The sequence below is a fragment of the Chelonia mydas genome, chromosome 1 (assembly GCF_015237465.2).
Source record: "Chelonia mydas isolate rCheMyd1 chromosome 1, rCheMyd1.pri.v2, whole genome shotgun sequence".
Classification (NCBI taxonomy): Eukaryota; Metazoa; Chordata; order Testudines; family Cheloniidae; genus Chelonia; species Chelonia mydas.
Window position 1 is genome coordinate 254,212,544 of NC_057849.1, and position 24,852 is coordinate 254,237,395.

Consider the following 24,852-nt stretch of genomic DNA (forward strand, 5'->3'; position numbering starts at 1 on the left):
CTGGAGCCCCCTCCTGCACTCCAAACCCCTCATCCCCAGCCCCACCCCAGAGCCCTCACCCCCAGCCGGAACCCTCACCCTCTCCTGCATCCCAACCCACTGCCTCAGCCTGGAGGCTCCTCCCGCACCCTGAACTCCTCATTTTTGGCCCCACCCTGTAGCCCGCACCCCCAGCCATAGCCCTCATCTCCTCAATCCCTGAGCCAGCCCAGTGAAAATGAGCGAGTGAGGGTGGGAGAGAGCGAGCGACAGAGGGAGGTGGGGATGGAGTGAGCAGGGGGTGGGGCCTCGGAGAAGGGGGGCAAAGGTGTTCGGTTTTGTGTGAGTAGAAAGTTGGCAACCCTACGTACAGGTCTGAGGAAAAATTCATGGCAAAGTTCCTAATCCCCGCAGGATCTTAATGACATTGGCCTGATGGCATCTTGAAGTGGTCAGTCATCGTCAGCTCTGCATGAAGAAAACCAAGAAAAACTTTCTTTCCAAGCCAAAGAAAATCTTAGAAGGCACATCCATTTGAGAAAGGCCCTCACATTGGGCCCTAGCCAGTGCATTCTAAACTTTGTTATCCAATAGGTCATGCAAAAGTTATTTTTTATATTTCCAGCTCTCATGCAACTCAACATCATTACTAAGTCCTCTATAATCTATACTCTAGTGAAGGTCCAGGCTTATCTGGAATATGTATTGCTGATAAATATATTTAATATTAACTTTACCAACCTACCATCATTGCCTCAAGGAGAGGAAAACACCGGTTCAGGTAACCCAGGCTTCCCAAAAATAATTGAAAGAGCCCCAAAAGTGAACATCTTGTAAAAGACAAATGTTAAAATGCCAGTATGAATGATGGTCTTGAGTAGAAGGAAGAGACAACACAAATAAGAGCAAATCATGATCTGAAATCCCAATAGGAACAATATAACTGGAAAGCAAATGAGACAAATGATGAGTAAAAACATAAAAACAGTCCAAATGGGTCATAGAGAAAGAGCTGGCACATGCACCCAACGAGGTGTACTGCACATAAGGTGAAAATGGTGCCACACATCAGTCAGACCAGAATCCTGTAAAAGTGTTGCAAGTCACTGAGCGGAGAGTGGATGCAGTTCCAAACTATTCCTATCCAATCTCTTATTAAGAGTACAATTAACCCTCCCCCCCCCAAATTAAAATACCATTTGTCAAACAATTTGTCAAAAGAGCATCCAAGGTTTGAAAACACACACACAGTCTTTCCCTATAGTAGGACCATAGACATTAATCAAAAGAAGAGATTGCTCAGAAGAGGTCAAACAGTCAATAGACAGTCTGGAACAACTTCCTGCAAAACCACCGAATCAGGCTTCACCCTATCCGCAAAGAGAATGGCAATGCCTGCAGTTGCAGTGGAACCATGACTCAGGCAAACCTCCCCTCTCCAATCAGCAAGCCAATCAATTTGGTTGCCTGCATCTGTGTGGGTAGGGTGATGTGGAAGTAGAATGAATTATATTGAAATTATAATTCATTAAAGAAATGCTGCTTGAAGGGTTTGTTGAAATATAGTTGTCAGGAAGAGAAACATTAAGGAGTGTGAGACAATGGGTCCTCAGACTAATTAACTTAGAGCTCCTACTGAGCTAGGAGATTGGTACAAATAAGATATGTATGTATATTTGTCAGTTTCTGCTTCCTTTTGTCTCCTATGTTAAATTGGCTTTGGCTTATCTGTATAAATAAGTTAGCTTGAGCTTTTGCAGGGGGCTCACATATATCTGGGTGCATTGGCAAAGCGCTTTGCTAATAAACAGAGTGGTCTGACAAATTCAGTGAGTCTTCAGTGACTTTGACAATTGGAGGTCCCACAGAGATGGCAACAGTCTTCACTGGGGCCGTGTGACTCCTGACCGTTCTTAGGTCCTCCGCCAGAACGGAAGGGTGCATGACCACAGTGAAGTCTACGCCATCGAACCTGTTGGTCCCCACTCTATTCTGGTAGGGATCTCAGGATCTGACATCAGGAATCTGGTCAGGTAATTATTTCTGTGTTTTGTCCGGACTGAGGACTGTCTTGTCTCTGTGTCTATCCGTCCTCCCTGTGGTGTGTTTGAGTCTGGGCCCGTCTCCGTCTGGGGATTGGCTGACCAAAGGGCTCCTGTCCCCACGGTCTGAGTGAGTGAAATCTGCACAATTGCAGCCGCACCGCGCCTTGGGTAAAACCCTTGGTGTGAAAGCAAGGGCGATTGAGGCAGTAGCCTGTGGGCTCCTTTTGTGTGTTGCACCAGGCATCGCTCTGACGAACCCGACTTTCCTTCTTGTGTGATTGGTGTGTAAAGTCCTCCTGTATGGGTAACCAGACGTCTAAGCCAGGACAGTTCCCTAAAGGAACACCGGCTCATTTTATGTATTTTAGGAAGAGTCTGGACTCCTGTAAATTTCTGGAAAAATGGTCTAGGCTAACTCAGGAGAATCCCAAAATTCAGTGGCCACTGTTAGGATCTTGGGACAAAGACCGAGTAGACGTTTTAAAAGACAAACTCGGCCAACCTAAAACTAAATTGGCAAAAGGAGAGGTTGATTGTTTCATGCAGTGGTGGGAAGAGGCAAATCATAGGTGGACAGAATCAAAACTTGCCTCTCTCAAAGGTTCAAATGATAAGTTAAAAGCTTTATTAGAAGCCTCCTCTCCTCCTGCCAGACCGAGTGCTCCCCTTTATCCTGTTCTCTGAGAAAACCAGGATCGATCCCGTCCCCCTTCATACTCCCATCTTATTGTGGGAAAGGACGAAGAAAACCCCTTGTTAAATTCTGGGGATGACGATGAGGAAGATGCATTAATTGGCCTGGCATCCTTGCATCGGATCAATAGGCGGTCACAACAACTCCCAGGGGTCTCCAGTTCAGACCAGTCCGGATCGTCCAATACCGCCCAGGCCCATTCCTCCGGTACCACTCAGACCCATAAAGAAAAACCCCCCGTTCCCCCGAAACCCTCCAGTCTGCCTGACTCCTCTGTTTTTCCCCATACATACGAAGATAGCCTGGACACTGATGGGGCCCAACGCTTACGCTCTGGCTCTAAACCTATCCAGGCTCCCCTCTGAATCCTGCATACTGGGGGCCAGTATTTCTGCATACTGGGGGCCAACAAGAGGGTCCCACTTGGAGCTATAAACCCTGGACTCGTACAGAGCTCCTTTCAATTGTAAAAGGCTTTCCAAAGCCCCTGGAAAATCCTACCACATTTGCAGAGGAATTTTTGTTAGTGTGCGACACCTATGAACCCTCTGAGGCAGACCTCCTGCAGCTGTGCAAGCTACTTGTAGCCCCTAGCGAGCATGGAAAATGGCTCACAGCAGCCAACTGGCCCATCAGTGAGCGCCATTCCACTTTACCAGACACCGGTCCTGACGCTGAACACCGGAAAAAGTGTAAAGACCGAGCTAAAAACCTACATGAGGCCATCCCTCGAGTATGGACTCCAAAAACAAACTGGACAGCCACACATTGCTGTAAACAGCGACAGGGAGAAAGTCCGGGTGACGATCGCACCCGACTGACTGATGTTTTTCTGCAACATTCTGGTATACAGCAACCGGGTGAAAATGGGAAGGGCCCCTTGGCTCACGCGTTTGTTAATGGCTTCCTACCTGCTATCGGCAGTGTGCTAAAGCGAATAAGTGTTGGGTGGGAAACGGAAACCATGGATAAATTGCAATCAGTGGCAGAACACTGCCATTGCATTCTAAAGGGAAAGGAGGAACCATCTTCCCAAAAGTTAATGGCCCTGCAAATACAGCATTATTCAGGGCAAGGTAAACAGTACCGGGGAGGGGGACGTGGCCACGGGAGGGGCCATGGAACTGGATTTTTGGGTTTTGGGGGTGTTTGTAATTACTGTAAACAACCCGGACATTGGAAAAACGAGTGTCCGCGCTGGCCTAATAGCTCTGTAAACAACCAGCCAGACCCCCTGTCGGCACAGCCCAACAGTCCCCATACTTACTTTGTCCCACAGCAATGACAGAACACCAGGGAACCTCAGGAAATTTTAGCTCCTTTACTACCTCTCCCACGGGTGAATGTGTTTTGACTATTAATGATCTTTCTCTCCCTTTCCTTGTTGGTACGGGAGCTTCGCTCTCTGCAGTTCGTACTGCCAACCTGCCTGAGGTTCCCCGCTCCGAAAAAACCATATCCACTGTGGGCATTATGGGACTCCCAACCCCTTATCCCCTTTCAAAACCTCTACCAGTCCAGGTTGATCCCCTTTCCGCGGACCATGCATTCCTCCTCTCGGATTCCACTCCTGTGAACCTTTTGGGTCGGGACCTGTTATGTAAGGTTGGCTGTACCATCTACTGTTCCCCGGATGGTGTCTACTTACAAATCCCCCAGTCCTCTCTGAGTGATTCTGTAGCCTCCCTGCTGTCTGAAACTCCCCTTTCCACTCCGGTCCCCTGCTGCCCATTGGTCCCGTCCCTTGAACATCTAATTTCACAGGTCCCATCCTCTCTGTGGCCAACCCACCCGTCTGAAGTGGGCCGTTTACATACTGACCCCGTCTGCATTATTGTTGATTCCTCCAAACCTCTGTCTCGCCTGTTTCAATACCCTTTAAACCCTGAAGCAGAGGCTAGAATTGCTCCAGTCATGACCGCCCTGCGGGAACAAGGCATTATTATCCCCTGCTCCAGCCCCTGTAACACCCCTATCCTCCCACTTCAAAAAGCTAATGGTAAATCGTGGCGGTTTGTTCAGGATCTTCGGGCCATTAACCGCATTGTCATACCTGCCTTTCTCGTTGTCCCTAACCCAGCGACGATTCTGGCTTCTATCCCACCAGATGCAACTCATTTTACTGTTGTTGATTTGTGCTCTGCTTTCTTTTCTCTCCCGGTTCACCCCGACTCCCAGTTCCTGATTGCTTTTTCTTACAAGGGGCAACAGTATACATGGACCACACTGCCCCAGAGGTATACTGAAAGCCCGTCATATTTTTCCCAAGCATTAGCCCGAGACCTTGCTGACCTTGTTTTCCCGTCCAGGTCCACACTAGTCCAATATGTAGATGATCTACTCCTCTGTTCCCCTTCATTGTCTGCCTCTGAAACTGACTCTTTCAGTGCTCCTTACTGCCCTAGCAAATAAGGGTCACAAAGCTTCTCGCTCTAAACTACAACTCTGTCAAGCTTCTGTCACGTACCTTGGCTTTCTCCTCTCCCAGGGTTCCCGTGCACTTTCTCCCACCCGCTTTCAAGCTATCCTTAGCTTTCCCCGACCCCGCTCCCCACGCCAGGTCCAGAAGTTTTTAGGCATGGCTGGATTTTGCAGACAGTGGATTCCCCAATATGCCTCCCTTGCAAAACCTCTCCAGGAACTCACTCGATTCTCTGTGCCTGACCCCATGCCGTGGCCCCCCGAGGCCAATTTTGCCTTTGTTTCCCTCAAACAGGGTTTGGCTTCTGCCCCTGCCTGCCTTAGGGCTGCCTGACTATTCTAAGCCTTTTACCCTTTTCTGCCACGAACAATCTGGGTGTGCACTGGAGTTCTCACTCAGATGCACGGAGAAAAGAACCGCCCAGTGGCTTATTTCTCTGCTACTTTAGACCCTGTTGCCCAAGGCTTACCCCCCTGCCTGCGTGCTGTGGCTGCTGCAGTGCGCCTAGTCGAAATGTCTGATGCCCTTGTTCTCCGCTCTCCTCTTACCCTCCTGGTCCCTCACTCTGTAGAAACTCTCCTGCTACAACGTAACACAGGCCACCTCTCCTCTGTCTGCCTTACCAGATACGAATTTTTAGTACTATCAGCTTCATATATCACCATAAAGCGTTGTTCTCAGTTAAACCCTGCCACTCTCCTTCCTTTGTCTAATGACGGTGATCCCCACAACTGCCTTGCAACTGTCTCTGCTGTCATCGTCCCGCGCTCTGACCTTTCTGATGTCCGTTTCCTTAACTCTGACCTTGTTTTATTTACTGATGGTTCCTGTTTTCGAGATGACCAAGGTCGTCTCCTTGCAGGATACACTGTAGTTTCACTCTCTGAAACCCTGGAAGCTGCGCCTTTACCTTCTGTAACCTCAGCACAAGTCGTTGAATTAGTTGCCCTCACCCGTGCCTGCTTTTTGGTGGAGGGATGCTCCGCCACCATTTACACTGACTCCCGCTACGCTTTTGGGGTTTTTCATGACTTTGGTACCCTCTGGCAAACTCAGGGTTTCCTTACCTCTGCCGGTACCCCTATTAAAAATGGGCCCTACATCGCCACCCTCCTGTATGCAGTTATACATCCATCTGCCCTAGCTATTGTTAAGTGCCCTGGCCACTCAGTGGCGGATACTGATGTTGCTAAGGGTAATGCATTTGCTGATGCCTCTGCTAACCATGCTGCTGCCATAGAACCTTCCCCAGATGCATTTCTAGGTTCCCTTTCTGTTTCTATACCGCTGCCGTCCCTCACTGACCTCACCCTGCTCCAAGACTCTGCCCCAGAAACCGAGAAAGAATCCTGGGTTGCCCAAGGTTGCTCTCTACATCCCGATCCTCTACTGGCACCTTTGTAGACCCCTTTTCACTCTACCCGTCTCTGGCTGCCCTGCTACACGGTGTTTTGCATGTCGGAAAGAAGGGGATGGTCTCTGCTGTAAATAAGACAGGATGGTGGGCCCCCCATTTTAGCTCTTTTGTAGCCTGCCACTGTGCAGCCTGTACCATTTGCCCAAGCCATAATATTGGTAAACCTGTAAAAGTGGCCCAGAGGTTCCGGGGCCTGCCTCAAGCACCGTTCTTGCATTGGCAACTTGATTTTGTACAGATGCCTAAGTGTCGACAATATGAATTTATATTGGTTATGGTATGTTTATTCTCTGATTGGATTGAAGCCTTTCCTTGTTGCAAGGCTGACTCACTGTCTGTTGCCAAATGTTTGTTAAATCATATTATGCCTGCCAAGGGAATTCCTGCTACTCTGTCAGTGATCGGGGTACACATTTTACTGGACAACTTGTTCAACACCTGGACCGTATATTGCATATCAAACACCTGTTGCACTGTCCCTTCCACCCACAGAGTGCAGGTGCAGTTGAAAGATGAAATGGTGTACTTAAGAATAAGCTTGCTAAAATTTGAGACTCTACAGGATTAAGCTGGCCAGTAGCCTTACCATTAGCCCGTATGGACATGAGATCCACTCCATCCCAAAGGCATAAATTAAGTCCCTTTGAAATTGTTATAGGACGCCCTATGCGAGCTATGACTACCATTACTCCCGTTCCAGATTTGAAGTTGACTCACAGTGCGCTCCTTCAGCATTGCAAGGGACTAATGCAAGCTGTAAGTCACTTCCATTCACAGGTTCAAGCTGCCTGGCCCACGGAACCCACCTCTGACGCTTGCCACAACCTCGAGCCAGGTGATTGGGTCTACGTACAGCGCCATCATCGAAAGTACGCCTTGGAGCCCCAGTGGAAAAGTCCTCATCAGGTACTGCTTACTACACAGACGGCTGTTAAACTATCTGGCATCGCAGCGTGCATACATGCTTCACAGTGTAAGAAGGCACCATCCCCAGAAAACCAATCATCACCTCAGGACAACGCAGAGTCAATTTTGACTCCAGAAGAAGACGTAGAGGAACAGTCTGCAATACCTTACAACCTACGCTCTCATAAGGGTTGCCAGAAGCGGATGATGAACAAAAAAAAGCAGTAGCGAGCCTAGCGTCTACTGCCTGGTGGGCGTAAAACCGTGACTGCGGTTCCCTCAGTTGAGGTTGTCAGAACCAGAAGAGCCCTGCTTCCAACATGCGCCTCTGTCTGTTCCTCGGCTGCTCGTATCTTACGGTCTGGGGAGCCCACGATGACAATTCTTTTATCCAGCAGCAGGTGTGGATAGCTCAGACCCTTAATATTTCAGCATATTGTGGCCAATGGTGTATGGGATTATTCAAACAAAACTAAAAAGTGGCGGGCCGGGTATGGAGATATGAATTTTTTCTCAACCTGGGATCAAACAGAGAAATCAGTCTCATGTTCCCCCTACAGTAACATTAGTGAAAACAATACAATCTTTCAATGTCATGCAAATAACACCACTCCTCGTAAGGAGAATTACCCTGTACCTGTTGGGGGATACTACTCCTCCTTTGCAAACACCTATACGACAAATGGGTGCAACTGACCCTTCCTGGCCTTAATAGGCCATCACTGGGTGTGTGGGACCAGAGCTTATCCTGCACTACCAGCTAATTGGTCAGGAATCTGTTATCCTGCCCAACTCTTCCCACAATTCCGAGTGCTAGGAACCTTCCCTCAAGAACGCCTCCGCAATTTCAGGCGAAAAAGAAGGGACTTAACAGATGCCCAATGATATGTAAATAACATAAGCCCTTAACCTGGGAAGAGGCCATTGGCGGTTCCTTCATACCGTTAGGGGGAGTAATACACCATGCAAAAAGGCTCCTAAGGTTACAAGCAGTAGTTGAAATAATGGCAAATGAAACTGGAGAAAGTTTAAGAGCCCTGGCCAAAGAAACAGGGGCAATCCGACAGATGGCCCTCCAAAACCGTCAGACATTGGACATAGTGCTGGCGGCAAAAGGAGGGACTTGTGCTCTCCTTGGAAAAGACTGCTGTGTGTATATACCAGACAACACCAATGAGGTAATAGATCGTGCTAGCCACTTAGAACAAATCACATATCTTCCCCACGAAGAGCCAAGTTCTTTATGGAAGTGGCTAAGTAACCTTTTCAATTTCTCTGGCATAGGAAACTGGTTGTTTCAGGGAGCCCTAACTCTCCTGTTTGGAATCCTAATAATTTTTGTATGTTTTCAGTTACTTTCCTGTTGTATCCAAAATTGTGTCAGGCATGCTACACAGATAGCTGCCCCAAACCAGAGTGCTAATTTGCTGATTTTAAATATCATTGATGAACAAAGAGATAAAGAACACTTGGTATGTGGAACCCAGTAATTGTTGGTCATTGCGTAGCTTGACCAAAAGGAGGGATTGTGAAAGTAGATTGAATTATATTGAAATTATAATTCATTAAAGAAATGCTACTTGAAGGGTTTGTTGAAATATAGTTGTCAGGAAGAGAAACATTAAGGAGTGTGAGACAATGGGTCCTCAGACTAATTAACTTAGAGCTCCTACTGATCTAGGAGATTGGTACAAATAAGATATGTATGTATATTTGTCAGTTTCTGCTTCCTTTTGTCTCCTATGTTAAATTGGCTTTGGCTTATCTGTATAAATAAGTTAGCTTGAGCTTTTGCAGGGGGCTCGCATATATCTGGGTGCATTGGCAAAGCGCTTTGCTAATAAACAGAGTGGTCCGACAAATTCAGTGAGTCTTGAATCTGACTTTGACAGTGACCAGACAGCAAGTGTGAAAAATCGGGATGGGGGTGGGGGTGGGGGTGGCAGTAGGCTTCTATATAAGAAAAAGGCTCAAATATTGGGACTGTCTCTATAAAATCGGGACATCTGGTTACCCTATGTGTGGGTCTCTTGCAAAAATGAAATGTCCACCGTTTCCTGGGACAGGTAAAAGTATTATAATGTCCCTGCACCCACTTATATTCAGAGAGCCACATACAAAATTATTAATAAAAAAAATAAGAAAAAAGACGCAGAAAAAACTCCCAGAACTTCAGACAGCAACAGTGAATTCTCCCATATCCATTATTCCCCAATGTTTCCATTGGTCAAAGGGACACGCACTTTGGTCATCAGTTTTTTCAGTCTATACTATTTCTGTTTGTCAAACTCACACACAGAGACATATCTCATAGTATGCTGAGCGGACAACAAAGACTGGTTTCCTGACCTTAATCTATCTGCCTCCCTCTACTCCATGTTTCCCCTTCGTCTCATCCAGAAAACTCCCCTCAGGGAGTTCATCATCCAAAGAATCTGTGAGTTCATCATCCCCCACTCTCTCAGACTGAGTGTCACTACTGACCTCGACTGAGGGAACCTCAGAGAGACGAGGGTGAGGGCTGCTGGGACCTAGGGGGCAAAACTACTAGCTGAGAATTCTCCATGCTCCCAACCAAAGAACTACTCTCAGCAGTACAGTCAACGGCGTGCTCCCCGACTGTGCTGACCAAACCAGCCCGCTTCGCAGCACCCTCAGAAACTTGGAACTTCCTCCACCTTCAACAACCGTTTTTTATTTTGGGGCTTCGTCAGCAAACCTGATCCTCAGCCATGGCCGCGGATTCCATAGCAACAGGCTCAGCCTCCATTTTGCAGTCAGGCTCAGGCCGAGAGCCCACTAAGTCAGGAGCCACAGAACCAGTAATGCCATCTTCCCCAGCTGGTAAAGGGGGCACGAACCCCACCGCCCCAAACCAACTGGAGCCTGTTAGGAAACCCCTACATTCCCAGGGGCAGCCTGCCTCTTCTTAGCGCACTGATTGATCAAATGTAGGAGACTCAAACAACAAAAACAGGCCATGTCCTCAGTGACAACAAACACAATGTACTCACACTCCCCAACCCTATACTTCAGAGAAACTTCTAACACGTTGGAAGCATGGTTTAATATCACATAAACCTGGCTATGAAAGGACAAGACATGCTGAACCTCTGGGGTTTACAGCCCAAAGGAATTATCCTAATAGGGCTAGTGACTCTTACTATAACTTGCCAGGTGTTTAGGTAGCTGCTCATTTCCTAATAAAAGAGGCGCATTAGAGACAGTGACTTTAATAGCAGGTGTGGTGAGGGGCACAACAGGGACAAAAACACCCTGCAGAACAATCCCCTCCACGACCACCTGTTCCACAAGGCTAAATGCAGCAACAAACACCACAGCCTTGCTCGTGCGGGAGCCATACCTCACATTTTTAAATCTAGTCACCTTCCCCACAGCTGCAACCCACCTCTCCACAAAGGCAGAATCAGAGAGTCTGGAGGCAAAATCTGCAACCCACGTGGCCATGGGTTAAACCCTCAAAATCCACAACAAACAGAGGTCTCTGTCCCCGGGGCCTGGCCATGGCAGCCCAAAGGGCAGACAAAAGCCTGTTAAAACAAAAGAAACCCTGAAATATAACATTCAGCGACCACAAAGCTATACACACACACACAAAATACCCAAAGCCCCACTTCCCCAAGAGAAAGAAATAGAGAGAACAGCAAAGGACACCCACTTGCAACCATCCTCCAAAACAGCAGTTCTCAACCAGAGGTCTGGGAAGCCACGAGCAGGTTTCAGGGGGTCCACCAAGCAGGGCCAGCATTAGACTCATTGGAGCCCAGGGCAGAAAGCCGAAGCCCCGCTGTGCAGAGCTGAAGCCCAGGTCCCTGAGCTCAGCCTCCTGGGGCTGAAGTTGAAGCCTGAGCAACTTAGCTTTGTGGGGCTCATTGTGGCGTGGAGGCCCAGGCAATTGCCCTGCTTGCTACCCCCTAACACCAGCCCTGGTTTTTATCCACAGAAAAGGAGTTTTTATAGCATATTGAGGGGCTGGGGGGACTCAGAAAGAAAAAGGTTGAGAACCCCTGCTCCAAAACACACGCACAATCCTCTGGGATAGAGAAAGAGAATATAGCCTGGTGGTTAGGGCACCCATCTGGAAGGTGGGAGACTCTGTGCCCCTGCTCCAATGACTTACCACCACCTTTTCCCCTGGTTGGATTTTGAATGGGACCTAATCTGGTAGGTGTGGTCAGAGCATGCCTATTGGATCGAGGCCTTCAGGTAAGATAAGCAGAGGAGTGGCTATCTTCCCCTGGTTTGTGGATCATGCCGAGGGTCAGGTGGCAAGGTGCCTAGTGTGAGGCAGCACTGGACATGCCCAGAAGTAGAAACTTAGACCCCTAGGGAACTTTTACCCCGACAATGTAGGCACCGAGTGAGTTTAGGTACCTATAGGGTGAGGTGATAGCTAAGCGGAGGTTTTGTGGATCACAGTGACTCTTAAATTTGGGATCTAGACACCTAATCTGGGCTTTGGGCACCTGTAGTGGGGCAGCTACCCCACTCCTGCAGAACAGGGGTTAAAAGCAGCCCTGGAGAGGGCTGCAGCTGGGATATGCAGTGAGAGCAGTGGAGGGAGTAGCTGACCACACGTGTGGTAAGCTCAATTAGGGCTCAGCTGGCCCTGATAAGAGGGCTCGGGGCCAGGAGCTGATGAAGTCTCACTCCAGCCTTAGAGAGAGAAGGACTTAGCTGCCTGGGAGCTCGGGGTACCAAACATAGAGCAGTGCTGGGGAAGGGCAAGAGGAGCTGCGGAGATCCAGCCTGGTAAACCCCTAGGCTGCAGGCCTTGGTGAAGGCCTACAAAGGTACTGGGGCTGCAGAGGGAGGTGGTCCAACTTGGTGGTCCATCACTTGCCAGTGATGAGTGGCCATTACAGATGGCAGTCTGCCCCAGTGAATAGGGGCTAGATGATGACCTTCAGTAGCTACTGAGGCAAGGTTGGGATAGAGGGTTGGGGGTTCCCCTGGGAGGGGAGACCCAGAGTGTGGGGATTGCTGGGGGGCAGAACCCCTGGATAAGGGACACAGGGCTTAAGGCAGGTGAGACACTGGCCAGAAGGAGGAGCTCTGGAGCTGGACAAGAGCTAATTCTGGGGATGACCAGTGGGAGGCGCCGCACTGGTGAGTCTGTATGCTGCTACAGCACCTAAGTACATTTGTAGGTCTGGAGCTAAGTGAGTCTGATTAACTTGTTTCTATTAGATCAGTAACTTAATAACACTGCTTGATAGTTCAAAACTTTATGTATTTCACTATCTCTTCAGTGGTGCCTATCCTGAACTTTAGGTGCATTACAACCTACTGAAAAATAAAACCAGTTAACAATGAAACAATCAGAACTTCAAAAAACCCTCCCAGCCAGCAGGCCCAAACACTGATAAAACTGCTATTTCATTCATTCCCTCCAAACAGCCAGTCAGCTCTCCCCACAACCGGTCCATTTTTAGGCATCTGACCTTTGTCCCTCCCCTGGACAGTTTCTTTTCTTCTCGGGGTTCCTACCATGACAGCACTTCCGTTGGAGAGGATCCAGATTAACATATTCTTAACACCCAGGGAATTGATTCTTCCCTCTGTAGCACCAGTTTTACACCCCTGTAACTCTGCTGAAATCAACTGAATTCCAGCAGTGCAAAATTGGTAACAGAGTGGAGAATCAGGCCCAGGTCTTCCACATTCTTTTGTTGTAAGGGTTGAGCATTCTGATTTGGATGCTGTCCAGGTTCCTGTTCCCTTTAGCTTGCATCTGCTTGGGTTTTAGTGCACTCTTTTGGTCTTCCAGCTCCCATTTTAGCTGGCCAGTCTTACCTACTTCTTGAAGCACCACCTTCTTTTCATTTCTAGGTTTCCTGATTCCATTGTTGCAAGCAGCTACCTGCATTTCCATTTTAGCTGCCTGGACAATGGCGAATTGGCCTTCTAGGCTACTTGGCTTTATATCACTTCTACGTTTATGAAATGGGCTCAGATTAGATAGCTAGTAGCCCATGGCTAAAGACACCAGGTAACTCCCTTCTCTCCCTCTGTTCCCTACTTTGGAGAAAAGTTTCTAAAACCATTTGGGGGGGGGGCAGGAGGTTCATGACAGTTTAGTGCCTGTTGGAGGGCGTTCTTAAAGTGAGTTCTACTCTGAAAAGGTAATCTGTGTGGTTTTAAAAAAAAAAATCCATATCAGTTGTGGATGGTTTACAAATAAAACAATGCATTCTCTAATTGTTGGCCCTATAAACTCCACGGGGGTCTGGGAGTTAAACTGGGTTCTTTTCTTTTTGTACATTATCGCCAGGTTCTGCATGTTGGCTTGTGTCCTTAGTGACCCTAGTGCAAGCTCACTGCCTTCAGTGTTCAGTTAGTTTCCCATGTCCTCGTCCTCATGAAGCAGAACCAGTAGCAAGTTGCACCCAGGACAGCAGAGGCAGATGAAGACATCACAGACTGCTGCTGTTCAGTATCCGTTACAATCCTGGCCTCAGTGGAATCCTGTCAGGGCTTAGATTCCATAGTACAAAGGCCTTTATGGATACTTAAGATAGATATAATCTACACATGGGGTAGCGAGAGGAGAGTAAAACCTGCTCTCCGATCCTTTAAAATATCTTGTAGCCTGGGGAAAATTGGGAGAAGCACCCCCATCCCAGGCAAATTTCTTCCTGGCAGCAGGACAAACGAGCACAAACAGGTGGAGTCTTTCATCGTGTGGCTGAACATAATTTACCTATCTTAACCCTCCTTAAATCTAGGGACCAAAGCCTATTCAGATTCCTCCCATAGTGTCAATTCCATGTCTTTTTGCAAACATGCCAAGCCACTGTCAAGATGTATAATGGCTGTAGTGCTTATTTAAGGTTTATCCTCCAGCATCATGACTTTCGTTGGTGTTTGATCAGGGGAAAAAGATTATAGAGGACTTAACATTCAGGACAGAGAGGGAGGTTTTATCTGCAAATCATGAAGCTAAGAGTGAATTTAACTCTGCTGCCTTGCATAGGCACATGACAGTTGTAGGGGCTTTCAGTATGTGATCTTACACCACAGGGCTATGTAGATATTTTATGTATGTAACAGGCATGGTATAATGTATACTCTGTTGCAAGGCTGACCTAAAATCTGCCTATGGTCTCCAATCTACACCATAAATTCTATGTCAGCATTAGATGCATTAAACAATTGAGGGTTTTATTGAATTAAATATGAAAATGGTTAATTCAGTCAGTACTGTAGCCCCTGTAATTGAATTTGATTGTTTATTTTATAATGCCCCAAATGTTTATTTACAGCATGCTGCAGACTTTTGTATCAAAACTGTGTAACTGAATAATAGAAAGAAAAGGAGGACTTGTGGCACCTTAGACTAACCAATTTATTTGATACATCCAATGAAGTGAGCTGTAGCTCACAAAAGCTTATGCTCAGATAAGTTTGTTAGTCTCTAAGGTGCCACAAGTCCTCCTTTTCTTTTTGCGAATAGAGACTAACACGGCTGCTACTCTGAAACCTGAATAATAGAAGTAGCCAAGGGGGTGCTGGGAGTTCTTGTACTTGACTAGCAAACAATTGGGGCTTTTGGCCCTTACAAAAATGTGGACACAGTTTGGGTTTATAGAGCAAGGTCATTAGCTAAATGTTAAAAGATCAGCAGTGCAATAGTCAACAATACTTTGATAGTGAAATTTGTAGATGATCACACTTTATTGTGTCAGGCTGTTCAGACAGAAGTGGATATTGACTTATACTTGATTCACATTTGGAACATTTTTCGTCACAACCAGACAGGCTAGAAACTTTGTTCTAAATGAAACTTTGGATTTTAGAGCCCAAGTGAGCAACCGAAGGTTTATTCTGCAACAATTTTTTTTTTAAAAGTAAGTTTCTAACCCTCATGGTTACAGAGAAAAGCTGGAAAATGAGCCTTTAGGATTCATAAAAACCAGAAGGCAAATATAAAGGATCCCAAATTCATTTTTACTTATTAAAAATCGCATGGTTTTTAAGCTAATGTCATGATTTTTTTGGGGGGGGGGGAGGCAGCACTGACCCATGGTTTTTGAATGCTTGGGGTTGGAAATATTGCTGCCTTCCTGCTCTCTCACAGCTCATGCAGTAGAGATACCTGACACTTCACAGGTGTCCCAGGTTTGATCCTGACCAAGGATGAGTCTGTGTTACACTTGCCTAGTGAGCCCCGTGACTACTCTCAGTGTAATTACCACTTATTGCCACTTGAGGTCAGCAGCTGCTGAGAAAAAGCCATCAAGTTAGCAAACACTATCTTGCTTTATTACTCCATTTTCATTTACTTAGACTTCATGAAGATGAATGTGTTCTTCACACCCATCCATCCATTAGCATTGTAGTTCTGCAAAAGCAGAGGACTCCTTTTGTAAGAACACAAACTTCAATAAGCATGCTTCCTTCTGAGTCCACACGGAGCAATGTCCTGGGGAATGGTGCTATGGAGTGCTGGCTGGCTTCACAGAGCGGTGTTGGTGCCCACAGCACTAGAGGGTGGTGTTCTGTATGATGTGATGGTGGTGACTCAGTACCTAGTACTAGTCGTAACACTTACATGATACTCTTCATCACAAGTAGGTGTTTTAGCACCGGCATCATGGCCAAATCTCTGCTGTGTATTTACTCTTTTTCTCCTTTTCCTCCTGTGCCTTCATCTGGTGAATCGTTTTTCATTTCCAGGCCTAAGTAGTTGTGTAGCATTGCTAGTCAATACACACTGCGCTCCATCCCAGAAAGGTTTGTATTTTCAGTGGTGTGAAATTATCCCCCTGCATGACTGATGCCAACCGATATTTCTGGAGAAACTTTCCTCCAAAGATCTCTAAGCACTGGACACATTTAACAAACAGTACATTTGGGGAGCAATGTCTTGATCGCTGAAATGAATCAGGGAAAATATAGGCTAAATATTAGGAAATTCTTTATAGCTAGAAGAACAGGTAAGTCAGAGGAACAAACTGCCAAATGAGCTTATGTGATTGCCAGTGCTAGATATTTGTCAAGGCTTTGTATACGCACCCATCTATCAGAGATGGTTTAAGGAGAGTGAAATCAGTCTTACCCCAATGCAGGGATGTTGACTGAATGAGTCACTCTAGGTATATTTCACCCCCAAATAATTATTTTAATGCTTTCCCACCTTACCCTAACCAGAGATACAATAGCAGACATGGTTTCAGCACAAAATCATAAGAAAATATCCCCTTCTTTCATTTAGGTTTGGGGTATGTTTGAGAGGAAGGAACATGTGATAGTCAGAAAGCAGAGCCAAAATCAGTGACCTTTATTTTAACAGCATCTTTCAGCACAATTACAGAGTTACAGGGCTGCAGAGAACAGAGTGGGAGTATAAAATAACAAAAATAAATAGAACAGGAGCCAAGGAGGTCAGCAGGAGTTGGCTGGAATCAGGTGGTGAAGGGCAGATAGAAGGTTCAGATTGGTCAAAGGCTTTATGATTCAGCCACCAAAGTTATGAATTCTGGAGAAGAGAAAATTTGTTTAAATTAAGAAGCATGTTATAGAGGTTCACAGCATCACCGAGACAGCAGGGGCAACTTCATCAACAACCTTTTACAATAATTGAATGGCTTATAAACCAAAATGAATCAGAGGGTCAGATTGTGGGTCAGAAAACCTCACAGTGAAGCTAAACCATGTTTGAGAAGCCAAAGAGGGAATTCAGGATGTGTCAATCCACCCAGACTGCCCGTTGGTGCCCGCTTGGCCAGTCTCTTTAGCTGTGCCGTACTCCTTAGTCACAAAGTCAGTTTCCTTTGTGAACCCAACAGACATCACCTAAAAGGAAGAAGGCAAGCACTGGATATAAATTTTGTAGTGAGGTGGATTCCGCTCTGTCAGTGGCTGGCAGCACATCTGCAAATACATTAATCATGGCTATAGCCAGATATTTTCTAAAGTAATAGTTATATTGATGCTATTATTGTATATTGTCAACATAGTTCAAAGCTATTTATTTAATAAAATACATTATGTATATGAATAACCTCTATATTTTACATGTCTGGGAATGATTCCTATATTCCCAGTATATCACATTTAAGTATTCTAAACAAATTCCAGAGTTCTAATTATGTAAAACTTATTTTCACTTTATTTTGAAATGCTCTTTGGACCATCAGCAGACTTTCCCTCAACATTGCAGAGGACCCAGCACAAACCCTGTGGTATTTCATTGAACTAACAAAGGTAATCTCTGAATTTATTATAGACTAATCATTTCTCTCTCCAAACTGGTAATACATTATTTTGGGACACACAAGAGTGCAAAAGAGAAACTCATCAGAGCATTTTTTACCCCCTCCTGATTTTTCTTTTAGTTGTTTTTTTTAAACTTGAGCCAACAAATAGTGGATTTGAAGTCTGAACATATTTCATGACAGAGTTCTGAGAAAATGACTGGTAGAATTAGAAGTATTCCCAGAACCTCAGCTGGAGTGGAGCTTGAATGCATGTACTAGATAAAGGCTGTGATCTACCTGAATAAAAGTTTGGCTCTTTTTTCCGATCTTTTCCCTGGAGAACATGGCTTCTGACATCACAGGCCTAGCAGCGTCAGGCAGCTGGAGGAACTGAAGGGTATGATTTATTTGTCCAATAGCACATAAGAGGTCAAAAAATGACCTCAAGTACAAACCTTCCTTTTTTTGGTTTTCTCTTGTGCCCTTGGAATCTGAGCATGTGGTGGTGGTGGTGATGATGATGATGATGTCTTCCAGCTGAGGGACTGTGGAAGGCTCCACTCACCTCCCCTGAAACTGACTGTAGCCTCAGTAGCATTCCCCTTCAGTCTGGGAGATGAGGTCTGGAGGATGGTCACCCTCCTGGGTAACATGGACCTGGGCTTGGAGGTTGTTCTGGTCCCTCAATTTTGACTGAATCCAATGAAAGATGAAAGGATTCAGTACCTCTCAAGAGACAGGTCAGCACCTTGCAGGAGTAGGCCCCGTGTTTTCGACACTTCTAGATTGGCAGGCCAGCCCCAAAATATAAATCTTGATCCATTTAGACAGAAGTATAGATAGATTATTGGAATAATTCCTGAATTGTGTGTGGAAGCAGAGATGAGCTCTGAACAGCAGGTCTGAGAGATCATTCCTAATCTGACACATGATTCTGAAGGAGGCTCCATAGGACAGCTAAGATGGAAGCCTACAATGAAAGAACTGAGGAACAGGTGGACCTGGCATGCTCAAATCAATCTTTAGAAGGCAGGAATGCCAATCCTTCATCTCTCAGAACTGTTATGGGCTGCTGGGAACTAGACTGAGGGGATATCCAATTCATTACCATCATCTGCAAAAGGCTGGATCTCCATAGTCAGCTAATGGGTCAAGTTTTCAAACACCACCCTGATCAAGGGATGGACCCAGGGTGAAGGAGGACAATTCATGTATTAGAAAAAAAATCCAGTGTTTCTGTAGCAGAAAATATAGCATCAAAATTGAAAAATACCAAAGCTAAGAAATAGCTGTGGGAGTTCCAGCTGCTGAGGCTTTCATGGTTGGTGAATCAGGCATATTGTGAGACAGGGCAAAGTGTCTCAAACATGTCGCTTATCACCATTTCTCCTTGCTCTTTTGCTCTGTCCCTCACAACAGGTAAATTGCCACACACTCCACGCCTCACTGGTGCAGCAGTTTGCTAGTAGAACGAGGCTTGGGAGGGAGGAGAGCTCTGCAATGTTGCTCGGTGGGGGTGTTGGCCAGAAGTATGCAAGGAAAAAGAATCAGGATCTTGATTCCCTTCGCACTTACACTAGGGTAAATCCACAGTAACTCCACAGAATTCGGTGGACTTTCACAGGTGCGAAACTGATGGGAGAGGAGACTTGGCTGAGGAGATACTCCAGATTGCTCTCATAGAATAGGTCTGCTCACAGGCATTGCTTCCCTTTTTTTTTTTTTTTTTTTAAATGTTGGCCACACCATTAATTTAAGAGATGCCAACACCGTTCTCTTTCATATAAGCCAAGATGAGTCTGAAACATTTCATAAGTAGAGGTTTCTTTTAACTCAACTGAGATAGCTCCGTGGCTGCAAAACAGGAGCAATCACATTGGCCAACCAACTATGAGCATCCTTACAAGGATCTTCAGATGACTTGATTCCTGCAAATTGCACTCCTGTCTAGATCTCTGGGAACCGAGCCACTGATTTTGAGTGGGACTGGAAAGGCTCGGTCAGTAATAAAGCATGTGAAAGTATCTGAGATTTATGACCTAGAACCCTGAGTTCAAGACGGCTGCTAGTAGTCAGCAACAGCTCGCTTTGCTCCTATGTCACTGTGACGTATCAGGGCCTGAGAACTTAAGAGGATTTAGCCTGGAAATAGGCCCATAGACACTGTTCTACTGGTGTGCCATGGTCAGGCAGCTGAGCGTATCTTATTTGTCACCTCTCTCATTGGGTAATTTTTGTATGCTATCCCTTCTGTTTCTACCCTATAAACTGTTAGATCATGTTAGGTAACCTCCCTTTCCCTTGTATTTTGCACACCATTTGAAGACCACACCTTTATAAATCCAAGAGAATGGATAATACTAAGAGACAGGACTATCTGAAGGAAAAATTGAGATGTTTCCAATTTTCACCCTGTCAAAGGGGCTGTCAGGATGATGAGAGGTTACAAAGTGATTTTCTACTGCTGAGCTGGCATAATGATCCAGCTAGAACCCCCCCCCCCCTTCCACCTCCTTTCTTATAATGGAGGGAAAGGATTCATTCAGACCTGCACAACTTCATATCTGTTCCAATGAGCCTCGGTAATGTGGAGGAGAGGAAAAGAAGAGGGAAAGGGAGAAATGCAGTCTGTGGACTATTTTGACAAGAAGTTGCCAGCGAGAGCAAAATATCGGTTTCCAAATTTCTAGCCATGCTGTGGACAAAAATGTGCCCCTTTCTTGTAAGCCTGATGCTATAATCTTGATGGTTAATGAAGTTAAATGACAGGTTTCCCCATCTTCCCTGTGAAGATTGTCAGTGTCATGCATATGGTGGGAACTTGGATAGACAGTGAGGCTGCACAATGGACTTACTCAACACTGAATGTTAAGAATTTGCTTTCCTAAGCCGTCAGAAGTCTTGCATCACGTTCTCATTTACGTGAAACAGGATTTTTTTAATCAAGGAGAAATGCTGCTCTTCAGCTCCTGTGCGCTCGCTCTCTCTCTCTCCCTGCCTCCAAATTCAGCTCCTGTAAACTCTGAGGGCCTGATCCTGAGCCCTTTGCAACCAATAGAAATACTCCCACTGACTTCAGTGAGGGTTGGATGGGGCCCTTCATCTCTCCCCCCTGTGAGTGCCTTTGCTGTCTCCCATCCTGTGCTAAATCTGGGTTTCTATGAAGTCCTGCTCCCTCTAGTGTTGGGACTCAGCTTCTGCACCAAGGAAGGTACCACAAATTTAGCAAGCCCTGAAATGTAACTAAAGTCCTAATCTGCCCTCCACAAGGTCACAACTGGCAATGAAGCCTATGGTGCTTATACCTCTGTACTAGGGGCAGAATTTGACCCTCCTGAAGCCACCTACCTTCAATGCCGATTTTGCCATCGCCATCCTTATCTCCAGCAGCCAGGAGCATCTTCGTTTCTTTATCAGATAGGTCTCTGCCATCAGGGGTGAAGCCCTTCAGTACAAATCTAAAGAAAAGGCATGGGACAAAGAGGAGGCTGGGTCAGTAGGGTTTAACATTCCTGGTTTTTAGAGATGACGAGCAGTGGTGTTGAGAGATGCAATTGAATCCAAAGGCCTGGCCCCTGTTGGCAACCTTCTTTATCACACAGAAAGAATGAGTGCTCTCACCTGGAACTGTTTGAGATGGAGGAGTTGTAGTTAGATTACAGATCACTCACATAAAAGTTAGATACCTTTCTCTCGACACACATTTGATCCTACTTTTAACTGTTTACTCCCCCTGCTGAACCATGCAAACAACTAGACACTGCCCAAGACGGCAATTAGGAGTCTGAATGGGACTGCATACTAGGGTGTGTTTCACTCAGATGAAAATATGAACACATCCTCTTAATGTAAGGACAGAGGGAGGACTTGACCTGCTTACTTCAACTCATCTTCCTCAATGAAGCCACTCTGATCTTTATCAAGAATGTGGAAAACCTTCTTTACATCTTCCTGGCTCTTCTTTTTCAGCCCCACGATTTCAAAGAACTTCTTGTGGCAGAAGGATTCGGCAACTGCGGGAGAAGAAGAGTGAGGCTAGGTTAGTTGTAGGCTGGTTACTGAGGCACATTGGTATAGATATTCCTGATTTTCTCTCCCTCTGCCACAAAGAGCCCGCCTTCTTAGTCCTACCCCTAGAGGCCACAAGGTCAGGGCCCCTTTATGCTAGGCCTTGTATATAGACAGAGCAATATGCAGTCACTGCCCCAAAGAGCTTAAACTCTGAATAGACAAAGGGCCAGAGACAGTGCCCCCACTGTACAGAAGGGGGGAAGTGACTTACCCAAGGTCACCCCGAGAGGCAGTGAGGGAGTTGGGGAATTAAACCCAGGCCTCCTCCCTTCCTCTCCAGTGCCTACACTGCCAGATGTCCCAAAGAGGAGTAAGAGCGTTCACCTGAAACCTGAACTGGAGTCAGACTGTACCGAACATATTTTTAAAACTTCCCCTTTTGGAAATCAGAGTTCTGCCGGGCTCAGCCGTGCAGGCTGAGGTGGAGAAGACCTGCCTCTAGTTTATGGTGACATCTCCCATTTTCCTCATTCCCCACACCTGGCTTCAGAATGTCAAGTGGAGCATTTTAGGAGCCAAAGGGGCAGGCAGAAGTAGTTTGTATTCTGGGGCACAGTGGGCGGGACTGCTGTGCTGCATGGCCTCTGCAAGATCGTGTGCTGCATAAGTAGGGGGGAAAGATGAGGTTATCTGGCCCACTTCTCCCCTCCCTCACCAGCACCTCCACCCCTATGGAGCCCTATAACAGTGGGGGCTGGAGAGATGTCAGGGGAAATCAAAGTGCAGTGGGCTGCCGTGTTTGCAAAGCATCCTTACCCAGTAGCATCTCTGGGTTTACAGCAACATAAGGGGGTTCGGGCTCGTGGGAGCTGCTTGAGTCCTGAGCCCTAGCTAATTCCACCCGGGGCAACGTGCCCGGGGACTTTGTGGCGGTCCTAGAACCATGGAGGCAGCTGCCCGAGCGAAGAGAGCGGGGCCCGATGTCCGGTCAGCTCCGGGCTGTCGAGTTTCCCGGCTGTGCGCTCTGTGTGTGGGGGGGAAGGAAGAAGAAAGAGGCTTCCCCCTTTGCAGGCTGGAAAAGGGAGTTTTAGTTGGCGGGGGTCGTGGATCGTGTTCATCCGAGAACACAGATCCCGACGCTTGCTCGGCAGAAGCCCGAGCCGCAGATGCAGCGGCGTGCGGTTTATTTGGGGGGTCACCTGTCGAACGCTGGCGGAGAGAAACGGGGGGAGTTTGAAACGGGAGGCATCGATCTGTGCCTGAAGTAAGGCGCACTGCAGCCATCTGTCCTGCGGGAAGCTTCTGCAACCCAGCAGGCTGAGCCCACTCTCTCGACTCCTCTTCAGCCTGAAAAGCAAAAACCCCTAACAGGACAGACCGCAGCAGTTGCGTCTGCCACTGAAACAAGAACCGAGAGCGCTGCAACGCTGGGGACAGGATTTGGAGGACGGGGGGCCCCCAGGCTCTGTTCCCCACCCCCCAGGCATATCCTTCCCTAGTGTGGCTACAGCTTTGTTCCGTTTGGAAATATCTCGTGCCTAGGAACCGAGTCTGTCTGCTTTCGCTACCTACTTCTCCTTCGAATGAATGGAGCGTTTCACGTCTCCAGTGTCCCGGGGAAGTTTGCAGGGGACGCAGCCCTGGGTTTAATAAGCCCGACATGCTCACGTTGCACGTTTCTCCCCATCCCCGTCGGATGTTTTATCCAGCCGGCTCCTCTGACTTTCCCCGAGCGGAGCACAATTGCACCGCAGCCCCGCACGGGGAGAGAGGAAAAGCCACTCACCTGAAAAGGCTCCCACAGCCGCCTTGATCTCCTCCGCGCTGAGCAGGTCCGCCATCGCCATCCTGCCGCTGGGTGAAGGGAGAGGCAAGTGCGAAAAGATTAAACAGTGCCTCTCTCATCATTCCTGCGCATATGACCCAAGCTGCAGCGCCGGCTGGGGACTGCACACCGGGAAGGGCTGGAGCCGTGCCAGCGACCGCTCTCGAGGGGGAAGGGCCGCTAGCCGAAGTGGGCCGCGGAAACAAGCACTCTGGGGCACGTGCGTGTCGGTGTGTGGATGGGGGCGGCGGGGGTGGGGGGGTTCCTCTGGAAGGCTGCAGACTAAGCCCCGTTGGAGCAGCGCCAGGGGCCGATCTAGGCTGGCAGAGGAGTTGTGTCAAGGGCAGACTCCCGGGTGCAGCGGGACAGAGCGAGTGGTGCAGCGCGGGGAAATCAGACGTGCGCTGTCCCGGTTCCACACGGCGGCGCGGAGCACGGCACTGCAGCAGGCGCCCCGCGTCAAGCCGCGCGCCAGCTGGGGTGGGGGAGCGGATGGAACTTAGCCTTAGCTGGAGACGCTTCTCCCTTCCCCCCCCCCACCCCCCCCGGCACCTTTCAGCCCTCGGCTCTTTGGGAGCCCCCCGTCTTAACCCGCCCCCGGGCTGAATTCTTCACCCCAGCCCCGTAGCTGACACACAGCCCCGGTCTGACGCCCAACACGCCAGGCACGAGGACAGCAGGGTGAAGCTGGAGGTGCCATAGTAACTATGCTGATGTGCGGTCCTGCGGGCGCCGGCTGCTCAGGCTCTGTGCCGCGCTGCTCAGTCACCGCTGGGAGCAGCCGGCACAGCCGCCCGGGAAGTTTGTCTGGATTGCCTGGTAAGCCACTTGCCCATTGCTCTTCACAGAAATGGTCCACCCCACCTCCCTCCTCTGCCGCGCAAGGTGCCGGGGGCACGAGGGCAGGCACTGGGGCAGCTCCGTGCGGGAGGTGCCGCGGGCGCTGAAGCGTGGGGACACTAGGGCAGATCCCTGCGGGAGGTGCCGGGGGCGCTGAAGCGTGGGGACACTGGGGCAGATCCGTGCGGGAGGAGCCGGGGGCCCTGAAGCTTGGGGACACTAGGGCAGATCCGTGCGGGGGGCGCTGAAGGGTGGGGACACAAGGGCAGATCCGTGCGGGAGGTGCCGGGGGCGCTGAAGCGTGGGGACACTGGGGCAGCTCCGTGCGGGAGGTGCCGGGGGCCCTGAAGCGTGGGGACACTAGGGCAGATCTGTGCGGAAGGTGCCGGGGGCGCTGAAGCGTGGGGACACTGGGGCAGTTCCGTGCGGGAGGTGCCGGGGGCGCTGAAGCGTGGGGACACTGGGGCAGTTCCGTGCGGGAGGTGCCGGG

At 48.1% G+C, this 24,852-nt stretch overlaps 1 protein-coding gene across 5 annotated transcripts; it reads right to left on the reverse strand.

Annotated features, from left to right (window-relative positions):
- Positions 1-16,747: 16,747 nt before the first annotated feature.
- PVALB (parvalbumin) lies at positions 16,748-23,768 on the reverse strand. 5 transcript variants are annotated; one of them, XM_037889756.2, is made up of 5 exons: positions 23,484-23,765; positions 22,897-23,044; positions 21,567-21,699; positions 21,035-21,144; positions 16,748-17,282 (listed from the first exon to the last, which is right to left on the reverse strand). In XM_037889756.2, the coding sequence occupies exons 2-5, from the start codon at positions 22,979-22,981 to the stop codon at positions 17,251-17,253; spliced, it is 360 nt and encodes a 119-aa protein (XP_037745684.1). In that variant the 5' UTR covers positions 22,982-23,044; positions 23,484-23,765; the 3' UTR covers positions 16,748-17,250. The 5 variants fall into 5 exon arrangements, with proteins under 5 accessions (XP_037745684.1, XP_037745685.1, XP_007062704.2 ...); XM_037889757.2 differs by having other exon boundaries at positions 16,748-16,965; positions 23,484-23,764; XM_043542793.1 differs by lacking the exon at positions 16,748-17,282 and adding an exon at positions 17,364-18,379 and having other exon boundaries at positions 23,484-23,768.
- Between the last annotated feature and the right edge of the window lie 1,084 nt (positions 23,769-24,852).

Coding starts and splice junctions, on each gene's coding strand:
- PVALB (XM_043542793.1), bottom strand. CDS start 22,981: ATGGCTGCAGTGCGCCTTACTTCAGGCACAGATCGATGCCTCCCGTTT. Junction 21,145..21,566: donor ATTGAGGAAGATGAGTTGAA/GTAAGCAGGTCA, acceptor CCTTTTCTTTAG/ATTTGTACTGAAGGGCTTCA. Junction 18,380..21,034: donor TGGCAAAATCGGCATTGAAG/GTAGGTGGCTTC, acceptor CATTGGATTCAG/TCAAAATTGAGGGACCAGAA.